This window comes from Lynx canadensis, chromosome A2 (genome assembly GCF_007474595.2).
Source record: "Lynx canadensis isolate LIC74 chromosome A2, mLynCan4.pri.v2, whole genome shotgun sequence".
In the NCBI taxonomy this organism is placed as follows: Eukaryota; Metazoa; Chordata; class Mammalia; order Carnivora; family Felidae; genus Lynx; species Lynx canadensis.
In genome coordinates this window covers 161,399,259-161,417,963 of record NC_044304.2, presented here as the reverse complement: position 1 = coordinate 161,417,963, position 18,705 = coordinate 161,399,259, and the positions used below count along the sequence as shown (strand labels likewise).

The following is an 18,705-nucleotide window of genomic DNA, read 5'->3' as shown; positions in this document are numbered from 1 at the left end:
CACATTGTTTCCCCAAAAGATTTTCCGTCTTCACCTTCCCAGCTGTTGATGGTAGTGTCTCTTCTTCCTCTCTGTTCCCAACGCTAATATACCAGTCTTTTGGATCTTTGTCAGTGTGATAGGTAAGACGTTATTACAGTTTGCTTGCTTTTCTTTACTCATTCAGTGAGGCTGAGTTTCTATTGTCTGTTTATATTTCTTCTCTGAAGTGACTGCTAGGGTGTTGGATCTATTAAATTAATTTGGGACGTTTCTTAGGATTTTTAAGGACTTTTGTATATTGTTAAATATTCAGTTATTTATCATGTTTTGCAGATTCCCACTCCCTTCTTCCCATTTTGATGTTATTCCTGGTGTATTTTGGTTCATGAAAGTTTTATTTTTTTTTTAATTAAAAAACGTTTAAAATGTTTATTTTGAGAGGGAGAGAGAGAGAAAGTGTGAGCAGGGAGGGGCAGAGAGAGGGGGGACAGAGGATCCGAAGCAGGCTCTGCACTGGCAGCAGAGAGCCTGATGTGGGGCTTGAACTCCTCAACCATGAGATCATGACCTGAGCTGAAATCAAAGTTGGATGCTTAAAACGACTGAGCCACCCAGGCACCCCAAAGCTTTAGTTATTTTAATTTTTCTCAGATGTGGGCAAATGTCACTTTCAATTTTTATTTTTAAAAAATTTTTAAAGTTTATTTTGAGAGAGAGCGCACACGCACATGTGTTGAGAGCTTGCGCGTGAGGTGGGGAGGGGCAGAGAACCAGAGAATCCCAAGTAGGCTCCACCCTTCAGCAATGAACCCGACCTGAGCCAAAATCAAGAGTTGTACGCTTCACTGACTGAGCCACCCAGGCGCTCCCTTTTTAAATTTTAGACAGGGCAAGCCTGAGAGGGGGAGAGGGCAGAGGGAGAGAGAGAATCCCAAGGAGGCTCCGTGCTCAGTGCAGAGCCTGACTCAGGGCTCAGTCCCACCACCCCGGATCATGACTTGAGCTGAAATCAAGGGTTGGATGCTCAACCAACTGAGCCACCCAGGCACCCCAAGACTGTCCAACATTTTAAAAGATGACTGGGCATATTTAGAATTTCAAAATAGTAGGATGTACCTTATAGGGAGAAGAAGAAATTCTTTATTCATACTATTAGGCAAATACCGGTTTATAGAAGTTTTAAACATTTACGTAGTCAAATTAGAATTTCTTTCGATTTCTGTGTTTCTAAAGGCTTAGAAAGTAAAGATTATAAATTACCTCTCTAGTTTTCATGTTTATATTTTATTTAAAAAAAATTTTTTTAAAGTTTATTTTGAGAGAGAGAGAGTGGGAAGGGGTGGAGAGAGAGAGGGAGAGAGACCATTGCAGGCGGGCTCTATACTGTCAGTACAGAGCTGGATGCCGGGCTCGAACTCACAAACTGTGAGATCATGACCTGAGCTGAAGTCAGAGGCTTAACTGACTGAGGCACCCAGTGTCCCTAAAGATTTTGTTTTATTTTATATTTTTAAAAATTTATTTATTGTAGAGAGAGAGAGAGTGTGGGTGCATGTGTGTGTCGGCGGGGGGTGGGGGGTGGGCAGAGAGGGAGAGAGAGAGTCCCAAGCAGGCTATGTGATATCAGTGTAGAGCCTGACGCTGGGCTCGATCTTGCATGAGATCACGACCTGAGCTGAAATCAAGAGTTGGACGCTCAACCACCTGAGCCACCCAGGTGCCCCTAAAGATTTTAGTTTTAAGCAATCTCTGTATCCACCATGGGGCTAGAACTCACAACCCCAAGGTCAAGAGTCACATGCTCCACCGACTGAGCCAGCCACATGCCCCTCACTTGTATATTTTGATACTTAACCTGTTAGGAATTTCCTTTGGTATGAAAAATGAGTGGGGATTTGGTTTTTAATATTTTTCTCTTTTAGCTTTTCTAGTTGTTTCAACCAACACTACTTAACTGAGTAGTCAGTGGACAGTAAAGGAGCAGTCACAAGTCTTTCCTGCAAAGATCAACCGAATTGGCCTACCCGAGTGGTGGTCCCCAGAGCAGATCTCCACCTGAGCCAGGACTTAGTGCCTCTCCTCAGAGACCACGGCCTAGTGCGGGTCTGGTGTCTCCAGCGTAACTCGGGCCTCTGGTGCCCTGACTTGTTCAGCCTCACGTCTGCTCCTGGAAGCAAGGCTTCAGAATGATCGTGGTGCCACGGCTTATGGAAACCAGGGACTTAAATAAACCTCTGTCTTCCATTTCTTAGTTTTTGCTTGTTTTTATTTTTTCAGTGACAAATGATATTTCTTGCTCATAGGACTGTTCTTGAGTTAGGTATTTGAGTTTGCATGGCTCTAGTTACCTGCTTCTGTGCCTTTTGTGTGTGTTTGTAGTTTTAAAAACTTATGTATTGACTTGTTCAATTTCTGATTTCCAGTTACATTAGCAAAACTGGAGTTTGTAGCAAAACTGCAGATTATGAGGAATGATTTACGGTAGCCCCCTTCTGGCCCCAGACTGCATTGGGTTTTCCCTGTGCATTGGGTTTTAATAGGATTAACGAGGTGGTATTTTTATGGTTGCTTTCATTCAGAATCAGGCTTTTGAAATTAGGATGCAGGGGAGAGTTTTAAGAGTTGAAATTTCCTGAAGTTGCATTCCAAATGTTCTGTGTTCTGTGTTAAATGCATTTGTGGTGTGTGTGTGTGTGTGTGTGTGTTGTGTGTTGTGTTTTTCTAAGAAGCATAGGAACTGGCCCTCAAAGGATCTTTCTGTGATGCTCGAGTGAACTCCCACAGGACCCCTGTGCTGCAGGTAGAGAGGTCCTTTCCCCAGTCGGTCGGCCGGCTCTATCACATACTGAACAGTGGAAGCACTGTACGACCTGGGATGAGCCACTCTTTGATTTCTTAGCTCCAACACCCTCGATTTGCTCCTTATACTAAATACGTCTGTGTCAGGCTCTGGTCAGGAATTTTTCTTCCCGGTTTTTCTTTCTGACCCTGTCCTGCTGGAGCCTCTCGTCTCTTGGACCCCCCCCTTCTCCTGATCCACTCCCGAGACCTGGTTAGGGACTCCCTTCTCTCTCACTTCTCTTGACCCAAACTTGGTATTTGTCTCATTCCAGTTTTTGTCTTCAGGACTTCCTTTGCATGAAAACAGTCTGAAATTAAATTGTGTACGCTATCATTTTCACCAGAAGGGCTGGCTAATTTAAAATTTGGGTGTGTTATCTTTTCTCTGCTGTGATTTGAAGAATAATAGAGGCAGTGTCAGAAATCCTCCTCGGCTTTTCTCTAGTTTGGGTGGCAGTTGACCCTTTCTTTCCTACGCCTTAGGTGTGAGATGGTTCCTTATTGTTTTTACTTGGAAAGACGATATCAACAGTTCATTGTGTCTCTGGCATGAATTAAATGGACCAACCAGTATCCAAGAATATTTTTAACTTGGCTAACTGTATTTTTTTCCCCCTACTATCCGGAAGTTGGACTTAACCCTTCTGATGTTAAAGATTGTTCAGAGACCAAATGGCCATGGCAATTTTCCTTTGGGATGTCCCACTGTGAAATGGGGAGTCATACCGACCTCATAGGGTAGTGGTGAATTTTAAAGAAGTTAACTTTGGTAAAGTCTCTAGCACAGTGCTTGGCACATAGTAGGGTGTGTTAATTTCTTTCCCTTCCCTGCAGGCCATTCACCTGCTCTTCCCTCTACGATTTTCCATAACACAGTTTTTACTTGGAACCAGCCTTCTGCCAAGAGTCTCAGTTTGGTTGTGTCCTCCTACAACTACTATTTTTGGCTTGACTTCCCTCTCCAGCTCCCAGTGGTCCAGCCACACAGTCGCCTATTGTACCAGCTGGTTGATGTAAGTCTATCCATCCTCAGAGGAACCCAGTTACTTACCAGTAAGCTGTGTTTCTCTGAAAATGTAGCATCCTTGATAAACCAATAGTTTTTTTTTTTTTTCCTTCTTTACTTACCATTGATGATGAATCATCTATAGTAACTTCCTTGTGTGATCCTCAAGTAGGAACTAGAATCGGAGAACTTTATTTGTTGATGTGTAGGTCTCCTAGTGAGTTCCTGAGTCCAGGACCCTTGACTGTGATCAGGTAAAATGCTTTGGAGACCCATGAGGTCAAAATCCTTTTCAGTATTCTGAGTGATATGAGACTTAATTACATAAACTGTCAAGGATGATACATTTTCAAAGAAAAAAAAGTTACTGGTAAGTAACTGGAATTTTTTGAGTAATTTTTCTGTTAAGTCAATAAATAAGAATTCCCAAACTTGTTTTACCAACAAATGCTTTTGCATTTGAATATTACTTCATAAATGAAAGGAATATGGTTATTAGTTAAGGTTAATAGTTAAGGAATGGGATCGGTTTCTAGACATAACTACATAGATCATGAGGTGTGGGTATAGGTCTTCAGTTTTCTAAGGAGGTGCTCCCTTAGCTTTAAAGGGAAATTGGAGTGAATCTCCATTAGGCAAAATTAGCAAATGCAGTCTGCTCATTCAGAAACATTTTTTGAGTGCCTACTCTTTTTTGAGACACTGTGCTGAGTATCATTGCGAGACAGAGAGGTAAAAACCACACTGTCTCAGCTGCTTTTGCTCTCAGAGAGCTGATTTCTGGCCCCTTGGTGACTGTAGGGCACAGGATTAAGGTGACGGGGTCATGGTATGACAGCGTCGTGGGGTTGGAGGTGGTCCTAAGTGCCACAGCCTTTGCCATCTTTTGTGCTTCTCGAAGTTCTTTCTGTTCAGGGGGAAACGTCAGCGGACCTCATTCAGTAGATTCAGAGTATTTTCTGCATCCTTAGAGCAAACAGATGAGGCAGAGCCAGCGTCCCTCCTGTCTAGTAGTAGAATTGAATATTAAGTCGTCTGACCTTAAGTATGACCTTGGGTTCAGACGCTGAGTAACGCAGGTGGATACATGAGAGTTGGAGAGGCAGCACGCTCTCCCTCACCCCCTGAGCTTTAAAGGAGGCTAATCTTGAGAGTTAAAGTCACAGTGTTAATTTACTTCCCCCAGGTGTAAAACAAAACCTCAAAACTCTAATTTTTTTTGGTAAGAAATTACAGTTACTGTGCACTTCAGATCACTGGACAGTGTATCGTACTTGATTCAGTAATTATAACCACTCCTTGCCCCAAAGCTTACCCAGTTAGGTAGGAGGAAGAGAGGCGCCTTGGTAGTACCAGGAATAAGAGAAGGGCCTGGGGGAAGAGGCGCCCCTCCCGTGTGGCGCCCAGTGCACAGTTGTGCTTGTTCGTTGACCCCGGGAGCCGCTCCACGGCGGGAGCCTCGCACAGCCAGGAAGCTCTTGGGTGTCGGAGGCAGATTTCGGCTTCCTTCCCGGCTTGGTAACTTACTACCTTTCTGACTAGGCAAGTTACTGAACTTCTCTGAACCTCAGTCTCCTCGTTTGTGAGGTGGCGATGCTAAAGGCTGACACGAGGAGTGGTTAAGATATATATAAAGCACTTAGCACAGTGCCTGCAACATAGTACGTGCTCAATAAATGTTAACTGCTAATATTATTGGATTATTGGACGGATGGATGAAGAATTGTATCAGAGGCCAAAGTGCGGAACAGGAGAAGATTGTGGCTCTGGAGTTTTAGTGAACTGTTCCCTACCTTCTCATTTACTTGAGCAGTGAGCTTTCTAGTGTTACAATCTTTGTCTTTGCCGTTTGGAAAGCAAATTAATGGATTAATCACTGTCACAGTTCTGTCTAACTACTCTGATCTCTAAACCGGCTTCCACCAGGAAGGAACTATTGTGCTGCAGTGACTGTGACCGACCATTGCACCATTATCCCCCTGGCCTGACGAGATGCTGAGGGCCAGGTGTGGCCTGTGCGCCAGAGATTTCACTGTGATTTCACCAAATCTAGCCCTGCTATTTTTAACACCTCTCAAATAGAAATGAAACATTTAATGTGTGTATACATAGGATTTTCCGTTTTGCTTACTACTTCTTTTTACTCGATTTTCACTGATTGTAGATCACAAATAGATGTCCAAGGGTATTTTTGAGAAGGTTCTTGGAAGCCTGATAATTGGGTAATGGTGCTCCTTAAGAAAAGGTGGATTCCTAGACAGGATAGAAGGTGCTGTGGTTAGTTGGGCACAGATTTTTACCGTATTTCATAGAATCAAAGATGCAAAATTTTGAACATTTTAACATCTGAAACTGGAATGCATCTTAGAATTGCTGTGATAAGAAAGCATTATGTTACAGTTTAACTGGCAACATTATTTTCTTAGTGATACAGAAAGTAATGGAATGCCTTGAAATTGATGTCATCGTAGGTTGGATGAAATACGGTATTTCAAGAGAGTATATGCACTTACACGTTATAGAGATATGGTATCGTGGCAGTATGTGTAGTGGGGAAGAGAGCAGAGGCTCCAGAGTCAGACTCTCTTTCTGGGTTTAAATTCCAGCCCTATCTAGTTAACGTATGGCTTACCTTATTTTTACCTGACTTTTCTCACCTGTAAAATGGGGGCTAAGAATTAGTCCCCATCTTACAGTGTTGTATTGAGGACAGAATATGATAAGACATGTGATGTGTTTAAAATAGTGCCTCACACGTAGAAAGTGCCTGATAATATTAGCTGTTATTATTAATGTCGAGATTATACTTTTGCAGGATTGATAGCACTCTGTTTTGTTGTGATCGAAATTCAGATCTGTTCTTACCCTTCGTATTTGTTTTCCGTCCGGTAGTATCAGCAAATGATGCTTGGGGTTTTGTTTTTGTTTTTGTTTTCGTTTTTAAGGGAAGATAAAAATAAGAAAGGTGAACCTAACAGTTTCCATATTCTTATTAAGTGAGATTTTTAAGAGACATATTGGTGTTATATGTTATTATTCCATGTGGTTGAGATGGAAAAGAAACTAAGCATCAAGCTAGGAAATTTATAGTGAAAGCAAGGAGCAGCTGACCTGAGGCTAACAAATACAGTTTTTGATTCTGATTGATGTTGGTAAGTATGGGAAGGGTTGGAGGCTTTTGGAAATTTGCAAAATCTGAAGCATTTTGTCACCCTAAGTAAAAGAGTAAAAAGGAGGGAATCCTTCATGGTTTTAGGAACTTTGTTGTCTTAGGTAAAGGAATTTCCTTTTCAAAATGATTTAAGTGGGCAGTGTCTCTTTAGAATATGGCTGCAGTTTAAGGCTGTCCTTTTATTCTTATGAGTCAATTTTATTTTCTCTGTTCTAGTGTTCAGTGACCAGTGACTTGGATTTTCCAACGCAAATCATCCCATTAAAGACTCTGAATGCAGTCGCTTCAGTACCCATAATGTATTCTTGGTCTCCCCTACAGCAGAATTTTATGGTATGTAAATCATGTATCATCTGCTTATTTGATAATCATTTATTTTCAATAAAACAATTTTCTTGTCGAGGTGAATCAAGAATGATAATAAGTAAAAAAAAAAAAAAAAGTTATCGAAATGAGAACACTTTGTGTTTTTTAATGGATAGATATATTTTAAGCCTTCACGGTGTTGTGGTTTTTCTAGTCTTTTCTAGTTAAAATATTCTCCAAAGGAAAAGTGTTAAGGAGAAATCATACCTGGGATTAAAAACGGTTAAAAGATGGACGCTTATAGTTCTTACCTTGGGAAGGTCGGGCAGTATTCTGTAATTTCAGTATGATTTTGAGGTTTTGTTAATTGAGAACTTATATTGAGAACAGTTTTAGGCAGCGTGTTATTAAATGATACTGAACAGTATGAAATATTCTCAGGGCTTATAAAACACAAACTTAAGCATATTTCCACAGATAACACTGGCCCAGTAGCTTTTGTAAAGAAATGCTGGTGTTTAATTCTTCATAGACGTAGGATGAAAGAGGATGGAACAAAAGAAATTTGAGTATGAATTCTTCACTTAGACTGTTAAATAAACAATAGTTTCATTATTTACTTGATATGTAAAAGTAAGGAAAAGTACTGATACAAGTCCTTGGTGAGCCTACTTTAGGAATTGCTTACTAGGTTTTTAAATTTTGTTTTTAAATTTTCTTTTTTTTAACATTTATTTTTGAGAGACAGAGCGTGAGTGGGGGGTGGGGGGGTAGAGAGAGAGGGAGACACAGAATTCAAAGCAGGTTCCACACTCTGAGCTGTTAGCACAGAGACAGATGCGGGGCTTGAACCCGTCGACCGCGAGATCGTGACTTGAGCCGAAGTCGGACACTTAACCGACTGAGCCACCCAGGCGCCCCTAATTTTTTTGTTTTTAAAGTAGGCTCCATAGCCAAGGTGGAGCTTGAACTCACAACCCAGAGATCAAGAGTCCCATGCTGTACCAACCGAGCCAGCCAGGCACCCTTAGATTTTTTTTTTTTTTTTTTTTTTAAATAGATGTTTCTAACGTCTTTAGTAACTTAAAGATTTTATAGTGGAAGATTAAAGACGAAGTTCAGATACTTTTCTATAATTGCTGAAACTTGTGTGTTTAAGGCCCTCTGCAAAAACATTTAGTTTAAGAATCCTATTGCAAGAGCTGAAGGGAGATTTCAGATATTCATAGACTGAAGTTCTGAAAGCAGATAGTATTTAAAGTCAAAATTATTTAGGGTTACCCATGGGTTTGCTGGTTACTGACCAAGGCAAATTAGGCAGACCCTGTGGTTAGGATACGTTTGAGGGAGCAAAGGTTACGTGGAATACAGTTGGGAAGACAAAATAGCAGTTTGTCACTTAATTGTGGCTTTTATCCAAAAAAACCCCTAATACTCCTAGTGCAAATGGGATTAGTGAAAAGTGGACTCTTGAGTTGTCTGTAAGTTTGGATCTGGATAGACCAGTACATTAAAATTTAAATCTTAATTTTTTTTATCCCCCTGTGTGCTTTCTCTCTCAATTTCCCTTTTTCCTATTTGTCTAAGATCCTGTTGTCTTTCTGAAGTCTTGTCCTAAATTTGTAACCTGGGGATTATCTGAGATTTTCCCCTTCTGGTTTTTCCTGCCTGCTGCTACGTGACAGTCCAAGTGCCTGGTGGCCTTTTCCTGGTGTGTTCTTCCCCCTCCGTCTTGGTCCCAGCCCGTGGCACCACTCCCTGGCTGCCCCCTTTCCTGGCCCCTCAGCCAGTCCGTTCTGTTGATTGGAGCTATCATTCTAAAATTCTGTTTTAAACCAATACCCGCCCCCCCTGCCCTTTGAAAGGCTTCTTAAGACAGCTCCGTCCTACTTTGTTTAAATATGGACTTCAGAACCCTATGGCCTTTATAATTACTGTCTTTTTTATTCTTTATTGAAAATTCTCTTCCTCCCACACATCTGCTTTCAGTCCCTGGTGTCCTTGAGTTCTCCCTTCTGCTTGAACTTTTTCTCGGATCAGTTCTTCCTTGCTAAGTTAGTGCCTTTTTCCCCCCTGTTGTCTTCCAGACCTTTATAGAAACTCCTCTGTCGTCTTGATTAGCATTATACAGAGATTGTTTATCTCTGTATCAAAATATTTATGTCATTGTAGAATGTTCTTATTTTACATATAAGAGTAAATCCTTTTGGCATAACCTTTATGATAATCTATTTTATATCCCCAGATTTTATTATATTGAAGGTCTCAGAATAACTAGATCATTAAGTGAAGTTTGGAAATCCTTACCTTTTTTACTTTGTATGGCTATTTATAAGTGGTTTTAATAAGCCTTATTTTATCGATTCTAAGACTCTGGGTTTGCCTTAAAATTGATGGGTCACAGCGTAATGTGCGACACTTCCTTTCTTGAGGTGCATAAAATAATGGTAAGTTTTAATGATTGATGACCTGTTAGATTAGGGAAATAGAGTATTTTCTCTTAAAATTTTTCCGCTGTGAACAGTTTTTTTCTTATATAATGCTTCTTGGTGGGAGGGGTCTTTTATTTTATTTTTTTTGTAGCTTTGAGTTTGTTGTTAGTTTAGATCTGGAGAACTGAGTAAAGACATCTACTTTAGAAATTGTATTTTACATTACATTGATTTTAATTTTATTTTTAAAGTTTGTCTATTTGGAGAGAGAGAGCATGAGCACAAGCCGGGGAGGGGCAGAGAGAGAATCCCAAGCAGGCTCCGCGCCATTAGCGCAGAGCCCGATGTGGGGCTTGAACCCGCGAACTGCGAGATCAGGAGCTGAGATCAAGAGTAGGACACTTAACCTACTGAGCCACCCAGTTGCCCCTACGTTGATTTAAAAAATATTTGATACTTAGGATAAGCCTGCTTTTAAAATACATTTTTTATTTTTAGGTGGAAGATGAAACGGTTTTACATAACATTCCTTATATGGGGGATGAAGTTTTAGACCAGGATGGGACTTTCATTGAAGAGCTAATAAAAAACTATGATGGAAAGTACACGGGGATAGAGGTGAGCCATGTGTTTAATCTCTTGGAAAAAGGGGCCAAAGCATTGAGAGAGATTCTGAATTTGTAAGCATAGGTGTGAACGTGGTTTTTTTTTAATATTAAAAGTAAGTTTATTGCTGGATTGGCCTGGGCTTACCAGCCTAAAAATTGTAATGTTTTCCCTACTTTTAAATTGAAGAATCATTTTTGCTGACTTAAAAATGATGCATAGTTGCTTATCTCATAAATTATAATGTCAGTAACATGTAAATTAGGTAGAATGGTTTGAGTGTATGTAGATTTTAAGATTCCTTCACAGTAAAATTAAGACCGGGGCTCTGCTTACATGTCACATGGGCTCCAGAAGGCCCTGTGCTCAGAAAGATGTCCCCCTTAGCTCCCGCAGTTCCTGCATTTCTGTCCCCGCGTTCACGGCTTCTGCGTTTGGTGTCCAGGGGACCCTGTCAGTGTCTGGCAGGAGGGTAGCGTGTGTAACGTCGTCATGGTCCCTTCTCTTCTGGGGAAAGTGAGGGCTGTCAGCTGCGGTGTTGGGAGGAGGCCGAGGCCACAGTTCGTTTCTAGGGCATCAGGTTATAGTGGCAGGCACTGGAGACTTCTGGCGGGGGTTGGGGGGTGAGTAAAGAGAAGATGACAGGTGTTGAAGATGAATTCTTCCTGACTTTGCCTCAGGCCAGCCTTGAAGGTGATCTCCCCCTCATTTGAACAGTGTTCAGTTCCAGTGCTAACAGGCTCTGGCTGTTTCTTCCACGTTAGAAACGGCGTCAACTTGGCATTACCACCTTCCTCTGTATATTTCTGATACTTGACTTGGAATTTCAGAATGCGGGTTTATAAATGATGAAATTTTTGTGGAGTTGGTGAATGCTCTTGGTCAGTACAATGATGATGATGATGATGATGAGGCGATGACCCTGATGAAAGAGAAAAAACAGAAAGATCTGGAGGAGAACAGAGATGGTAAGTTTCTTCATTAGGTTTGTGCAGTCCTGACAGCATCTTAGTGTCCTTTGTAACGTTTCATCCTGTACTTGAGTGTCTTTACTTCCTTTGCCTAACAAAAGAATGTACCGTTTGGGGGGATTTTGCAGGGTAGTTATCAGAATCGTCATTCCGATATATTGATCGTTGCACACAAGTAGTGTGCCAGTCACTTTACGTGCACCAGCGGTGGCTGTTGGCATCAGATCTATTATAGTCGAAGAGATGGGCTTAGTGCACTTAAGTAGCTTATTTAGTATGCTGTTGGAGGAAGAAACAGAACCCAGAACCCTGTGCTGGTCACCCCTCTGAATGGCTCGAGAGCCCTGCTTTTGAGCCCTATGCTAGTTACGGCTTCTCAGAGCGGCGCCCGATCCAGAGTCCATAGTCGGCGGAGACTTGGCAGAGCTCATCGGTAAACAGCACAGAAGAGCGTGGGGGAGCAACTGCGATTTCAAAGAAGCGAAATGTTTTTGTGACGGGCCGCGGTCATGTAGTTCATCTCCTTAGAGTTTACAAAGAAGAATCAGACCCCAGTGGGTAGGTGACCAGGCAAGAAGGTCACAGACCCAGTCAGTAGCCGAGCTGGGATTAGCCCCTGGGGCTTCTCCCTCCTGGTGCACCTGAAACTTCGCATATTTGATTTTAAGTGTTTTGTTCGTCCAGCCTACCGGCACTCCATGCAGACATGTGACATATGTTAGAAGTAAGTGAAACACAGAGTTGATAATTTTCGTAGAAAATTAGCTTTGTTAGATGTAGTTGTGTGGAGGAAATGCAAGATTGAAAGACTTGCTTTTCTTTCATCTTTTTTCCCTTCCTTATTTCCTGATACAGACAAAGAAAGCCGCCCGCCTCGGAAATTTCCTTCCGATAAAATTTTTGAAGCCATTTCTTCAATGTTTCCAGATAAGGGCACAGCAGAAGAACTAAAGGAAAAGTAAGATTTGCTCTTTTGAGGCAGTCTTGCCTTGTATGGTGCGTAGCTCAGCGTTTTGGTTTATCAGAAGTAGAACTCACGGAGCCGACGGCCCCCCGCGCTTCCTGTGTTCATGGTGCTGCGGGGTTCTCGACACCACGTACGTGAGGTGCTTCCCTGCACGGCGCTTACCGTGGTGCCAGTAAACACACGCGTGATTTCCGGTAGCGCTTGGAGAGGAGAACTTCTCTGGACACTTATAGAAATGTCAGTGTAGTTGATGTTTATTTTAATTAATGTATGTAACATTTTTCATGATTTGAATCCTATCCCTGAACTTGATTCTTTTTATGTATTATTTTGAGAGAGAGAGAGAGAGAGAGAGAGCGAGCACAAGTTGGGGAGGGGGGGAGAGAAGGAGAGACAGAATCCCAAGTATGGAGCCCAATGGAGGGACTCGAACCCACAAACTGAGATTGACCTGAGCCAAGATCAGGAGTCGGACGCTTAACTGACTGCGCCTTGATTCTTGATATACCGGACAGAATGTTTAATTGGCTCTTCATCTAAATAAGGATGGTTTTAGTTTTAGGTCAGACCTTTTCCTTGTGTGTGGCCGAGGCACGATGAACATCACAGATGCTATAGGGGACCTTTCAGAAACTTTATTTTCAGAGAAGGAGTTGTGGCCGTGCCCTCACCTCCCTTTTCCTGGGTCGCCGTCAGGTATAAAGAACTGACCGAGCAGCAGCTCCCGGGCGCACTTCCTCCTGAGTGCACCCCGAACATCGACGGGCCGAACGCCAAGTCCGTGCAGAGGGAGCAGAGCCTGCACTCTTTCCACACGCTCTTCTGCAGGCGGTGCTTCAAGTACGACTGCTTCCTGCACCGTAAGTGCGGCCGCCGCCGCCCTCGTTGGGTCTGTTGTGGGTCCCGTCGTCCAGCGCTGGGAAGCGGTGTCCTTGATCACAGCTAGAATTGATCATTTAGCCTGGCGGTTAAGACGGAGAACTATGCTAGGATCAGAGGACCGTTGTTGCGCAATTTGTTGCTTGACGGTTGCTGTGGAGTCTTTGACTTGGGCCACCCGGCTCCCACTAACGTGGAATACGGGTCAGTGGTGTTCCCATAAAGGCTCAACCTAGCACTTGTTTGTAGCGAAGCTCTGACCATGAACCATCTCAGAGCCTAGAGCAGCACTGCCGTATGGTTGAACGCATTTTGTTGAATGAGAAATGGGCTAAAAAGTGTTTGTAGGTATTTTGTCTGTTTAGTGTTCTTTTTTTTTTTTTTTTTGGTTCTCTGAGTAAGTTTCTTTTAAAAATATCTGCAGTTGACAGGCGCCTGGGTGGCTCAGTCGGTTTAAGCATGCAACTTGGGCTCAGTTCACCATCCCATGGTTCGTGAATTTGAGCCCCTGCATCGGGCTTTCTGTTGTCAGCGCGAAGCCTGCTTTGGATCCTCTGCTCGCCCTCTCATCTCTGCCCCATACCCACTTGTTCCCTCTTTCTCTCTTTACAATGATTTTTTAATTAAAAAAATATGTATTATTTAATGTTTTATTTTTTGAGAGAGTGAGCATAAATGGGGGAGGGGCAGAGAGAGAGAGAGCGCGCCATCTGAAGCAGGCTTTGTGCTGACAGGCCGACAACAGCCAAGTCCGATTTGGGCTTGAACTCACGAACCTTGAGATCATGACCTGAGGTGAAGTCGGTCACTCAACCGACTGAGCTACCCAGGTGCCCCTCATTTTTTTTATTTTTTAAAGATTTTATTATTGTTTAGAGTGAGAGAGAGGATATGAGCTGGGGGGAGAGGGAGAATCTGAAGCAGGCTCCACGCTCAGAGTGGAGCCCAGTGTGGGGCTCGATCCCACCACTCTGGGACCATGACCTAAGCTGAAATCAAGAGTCAGATGCTCGGCCAACTCAGCCACCTAGACGCCCCAAAGATTGTATTTTTTAAGTAATCTCTACCCCCTGTGTGGGGCTTGAACTCCTGACCCTGAGATCAAGAGTCACAAGCTCCACCGACTGAACCAGGCATCCCTACACCCAGTTGGTTTATAAAGTTGTGCCCAGTTCTTAAGAATATTATGAGTTGCATCCAAGTGTCACCATAGCGAATGGTCGCGTGGAAGCTCTACGTGGACAGTCAGTGAAATGTCCGTCCAGTTTGTAGACTTAGCATTCTCGTACCTTCCTTGTGCAAATGAATCAGGAAGTGGATGCTGCTTCTGAACATGATCAGATGAGTTATTTTATTGTGATCTTCAGATTGAGTAATAGTGATGAACCTTGAACCTGATCAGTCCCTCCTCCGTCAGGCGGGGAACATTGACTAGTGAGCTTCTCTCCGGTGGGAGGCGGGGCTGCCCACCCCGTGGCACGTGGAGCGGCGGGGTCCACAGCTGCTGCGCCCCTTGCTTCCTCGTTCACTAGGGCCGTCTCTTTGGGATTTCCGCCTCGACGGATCGTGAGGATTCATTGCTTTCCATCAACTTCAGCAGAATCTCACAGACTGTAAATGTTCTAGGCAAAATGAACCGTAAATACACTGTTAGATACACGTTAGCTATAGCATTTTGTGCCTAAGTTTTTTTCTCTCTGATAGAATAACATAGTGCTTCATAAGCTGTTGTGAAGATTAATTTTATTATTATGTGTAAAATACTTAAACAGTACTTGGCTTGTTTTTATTGTTATTTTTTAAACAGGTCGTCATTTACATGACCTACACTTCAGAAATGTATTAAAAGGTGTCCAGTGAATTCTCCCTGCCACCTCTGCCCCCCGTGCGTAGCGTTTGTACCTCCACTCCTTAAACCACTAACATCCGTTCTTCTGTATCTTTCTGTAGTATCTTCCGGCAAAATGCAAAGATGTTCTTTTCCTGACTGTCCTTCTCACAAGGTGCCATACTAGTGAGGCTTCTCCCTGTTTTGACTCATGGTGTAGACGCTCTTCCTGTCTGGAGAGCTGCGTAGCCTTCTGTCATAGGAGGCAGCGGAACCCTGCATTTGGATCGAGTTGCGCCTTTCGTTCCCACGGCGCTGCGGTGAATGACCTTGGCTGTACCTGCACAGCATTGCCATAAGTGCAAGTTAAGCTGGTCCACCGTGTATTGACTTCACTCTTTTGCATTTAACTCTTTGATCCTTTGGAAGCGAGTGATTCTGATAGAGTTTTGGATCCACTTCTCCCCACCTCCAAGGCTGCCTAGTCGTTTTCCATGCCACTTACTGGAAAGTTCCCTCTTCACTGCTGTGCCGCCCTCCTTGCCTGTTACCACGTGTGCTTGGGTCTTTTTTCTTTGTGTTCTCTTCCAGGAGTTTTATTCAGAGATCTCCTGCCTATTCTTTCTTGTTTTTTTTAATGTAAATTTTAGAATCAGTTTGTTTAATTAAAAAAAAAAAAAGTCTAGGTAGTATGTTTATTGGAATTCCATTAAACGTATAATTGCGGGGAAATTGACATTTTAAAATGAGGATTAAGTGTAACCATATGATCAAGTTCCTTTTGTGTCCTTTAGTAACCTTGAATTTTCTTCACGTAGTTCTTGTACATTCTTTTGTAAGATGATTCTAGGTATTAATGGATTGTTGCTGAGCTTTTTCTCTTTTTTTTTTTTTTTTTTTTAAATTTTTTTTTTTTCAACGTTTATTTATTTTTGGGACAGAGAGAGACAGAGCATGAATGGGGGAGGGGCAGAGAGAGAGGGAGACACAGAATCGGAAACAGGCTCCAGGCTCTGAGCCATCAGCCCAGAGCCCGACGCGGGGCTCGAACTCACGGACCGCGAGAGCGTGACCTGGCTGAAGTCGGACACTTAACCGACTGCGCCACCCAGGCGCCCCTGAGCTTTTTCTCTTTAAATGTTACATGTTTAATACCTTGATACCTTACTGAATTGTCCTTGTTTATAATAATTTCTCAGTGGATTCTTTGTTGAGTTTTCTAGTTCTGTAGGTAGACTATCGGCAATTACTGAGATTCTCTGTCTTTATGACTTTAATTTCTTTCCTTGTCTAATTACATTGGCTGATATCTTCAGTACGGTGTTAAATACCAGTGTACTAGCGTTTTCTATCACTTCTGGATCAGTTTTGAAAAGTTACCTATTTCACTCAAGTTTTGAAATTATTTGGATAAAGTTGACCTGAGTGCTCCAGTGATTTTTTTTTCCTGCTTAATAAATGTTTCGTTCTCCCATTTTTCTTGATGAACTTAAGTGGTTTCTGTATTTGTTTTAAAAATCTGTTTCCTATATTTTTCCCTCAGAATCAGCTACTGTATTAGTTTACTGTGTTTCTCTTTATGAGTCAGATTTTTGCATTGTTTCATTCTTCCCTCTTTTTTGGATGTATGTGGTTAACATACAATGAATCGTCTCTAGAGCACTGTTTCAGCCTCTTTTAGGTTCTGTTGTTTATTATTATTCTTCAGGAATTTTAAGGAACGTTTCAGGTTTTCTTTTTAACTCGTTGTCTAAGGGGGAATTTTTAAACTTCTGGGGAGAAGGGCCTTTTTGAACGTTCTCCTGTTTTAATTATTTCTGTGTGGTAGCCTCACTGATACCTGGTCTCACCTGTTACTTAGATGTCAGGGGTGTCTACCATGGCTGTCGGTAAGGAAGAAGTTTCGACGGTTAGGGGGATTTGCAGTTCATCCGAGCCAGAGCTGAGTATCTGTCTGACCATGGTCTTTTTTCTTAGACTTACATGTTCAAAGGAACGGTGAAGGATAAATGGTTTTGGTTTGGGAACAAATTCCACTTTGTATTCCAAATAACTTTTAGACCATGATCCATTTTGTAAATTGGAAAACGGGTTGTTCTGCAAACTTGGGAGTCCTGTAATTCCTTCTTGCTTGCTTTTTTCAAAGTTTATTTATTTTTGCGAGAGAGTGCATGCGAGTGGGGCAAGGGCAGAGAGCGAGGGAGAGAGAGAAGGCTCAGGTCCCACGAACCAGGAGATTGTGACCTGAGCCGAAATCAAGAGTTGACTGAGCCACCCAGGCGCCCCGATGTAATTCTTTATAAAAAGTTTTCAGCCTAAAATTGGCTGCCTAGTCTGTCTTTGACGCTTGTTAGAGGAACCAGGGTCAGCTCCTGAATTGATTGTGGTGGGTCTAAAGAGGTAACGCATTTCTGATAGGGAGGGAAGGAAGGCAGGCTGAGAAATTAAGGTTGGGAAATTTTATGTGCTTACATAGGATCGAAAGTAGAACCCTGGAATAAATGTTTGTTGGGGTTTTCTATATCTGAGTGGCCTACAGAGGAATCCATTTTAAGCATAAAACCCGTTTGTCATTTTTGATATTATGTAAGTCTATTTTTGGAATGCGTATTAATGCTAATTGTAGAGCTTTTAACATTTTTAATGGTTAGAATTTCAGAAACAGTGTTCCAAAGTTTGTAGCTGATGGTTGACTTTTTTTTTTTTTTTAGTTTTCAGATGTGTAATGATTAAAATTTAGACATATGGAGTTCATATTTGCCATGTAATTAACAGAGTGACTTAACCTCCCTACGTCTTGATTTTCCTCACCTATAAATGGGGGTGAGGATCCTAACGCCTGCAGGATTTTGTGGGGGATTCAGTGAGGTCATGCCTGGAGCCTCTTCCTGTGTGCTTTGAACACAGAAACTTTTATTGTTGGCTCCCGTCACTGCCTGCTGTTACTACTGTCCTATGCTCTGAGCATTGACACAGTCATTTTGTAAGATACTTAATAGTCTGAGATCTCTGATGTACAGAGAATTTATAGGATTACAGCTATTAAGTATGTATGTTCAGTAAGAATTCTTAATACCAAGTTCTAATCGGAGCAGACAAGATCAGTACTTTGGGCAGAAGTTAATGTATAAACTTGACACTTTGTACTTCCCTGTGATCATTTATTTTGTCATAATTATCACATGACAATGAGCTAAAGTGTTTGAGAAGTGTTGTATGTAGCGGGAAGGGAGGTGGCTCTTCCTGCAACGTGGTGAAGCATGCTGGTGCGGGTCTCAGCACCCCTGCCGCCAGCTAACCAGCTACTCAGATTATCTCTTTAGTCCTGTTTCCTAATCTGTAAAATCACCACTGGAAGTAGGTGACTGCGAAGGTTCGCTCCAGCTCTGTAATCCTTGGATTCCCCAGTTCTGCATTTGAGGCATCAATATTTGGTGAAACGTCAGAAGATTCTGAGGGGCTACTTAGTATTTGCAGCCGTTTTTTTAGAATCGCCAGTTTACTCAAATACAGGTGTTGGAACTGGATATGTAACAGTCTTCTTACCTTTGCTCGAAAACCGTAAGGTAAGATTTTTCATCAAGATTTTATAGGTTGCTTTGAAAAAAAACAAAACCAAAAGCCCTCCACGTTCTTTGCTCTCTCCTTCTGTCAAGTTTTAGAAAAAGTGCCCTGCTTGAAATTTTCTTTTAACAGTTTTCTTGATCAGGTTATT

General features: G+C 42.2%; 1 protein-coding gene across 1 annotated transcript in view; it reads left to right on the top strand.

Moving 5' to 3' along the window:
- Positions 1-18,705, top strand: part of EZH2 (enhancer of zeste 2 polycomb repressive complex 2 subunit) — a 42,107-nt gene that overhangs the window by 8,711 nt on the left and 14,691 nt on the right. The window contains 6 exon segments of the mRNA XM_030308687.2: positions 7,218-7,334; positions 10,238-10,340; positions 10,343-10,357; positions 11,176-11,313; positions 12,172-12,274; positions 12,980-13,143. Coding sequence (XP_030164547.1) covers positions 7,218-7,334; positions 10,238-10,340; positions 10,343-10,357; positions 11,176-11,313; positions 12,172-12,274; positions 12,980-13,143 — 640 coding nt within the window.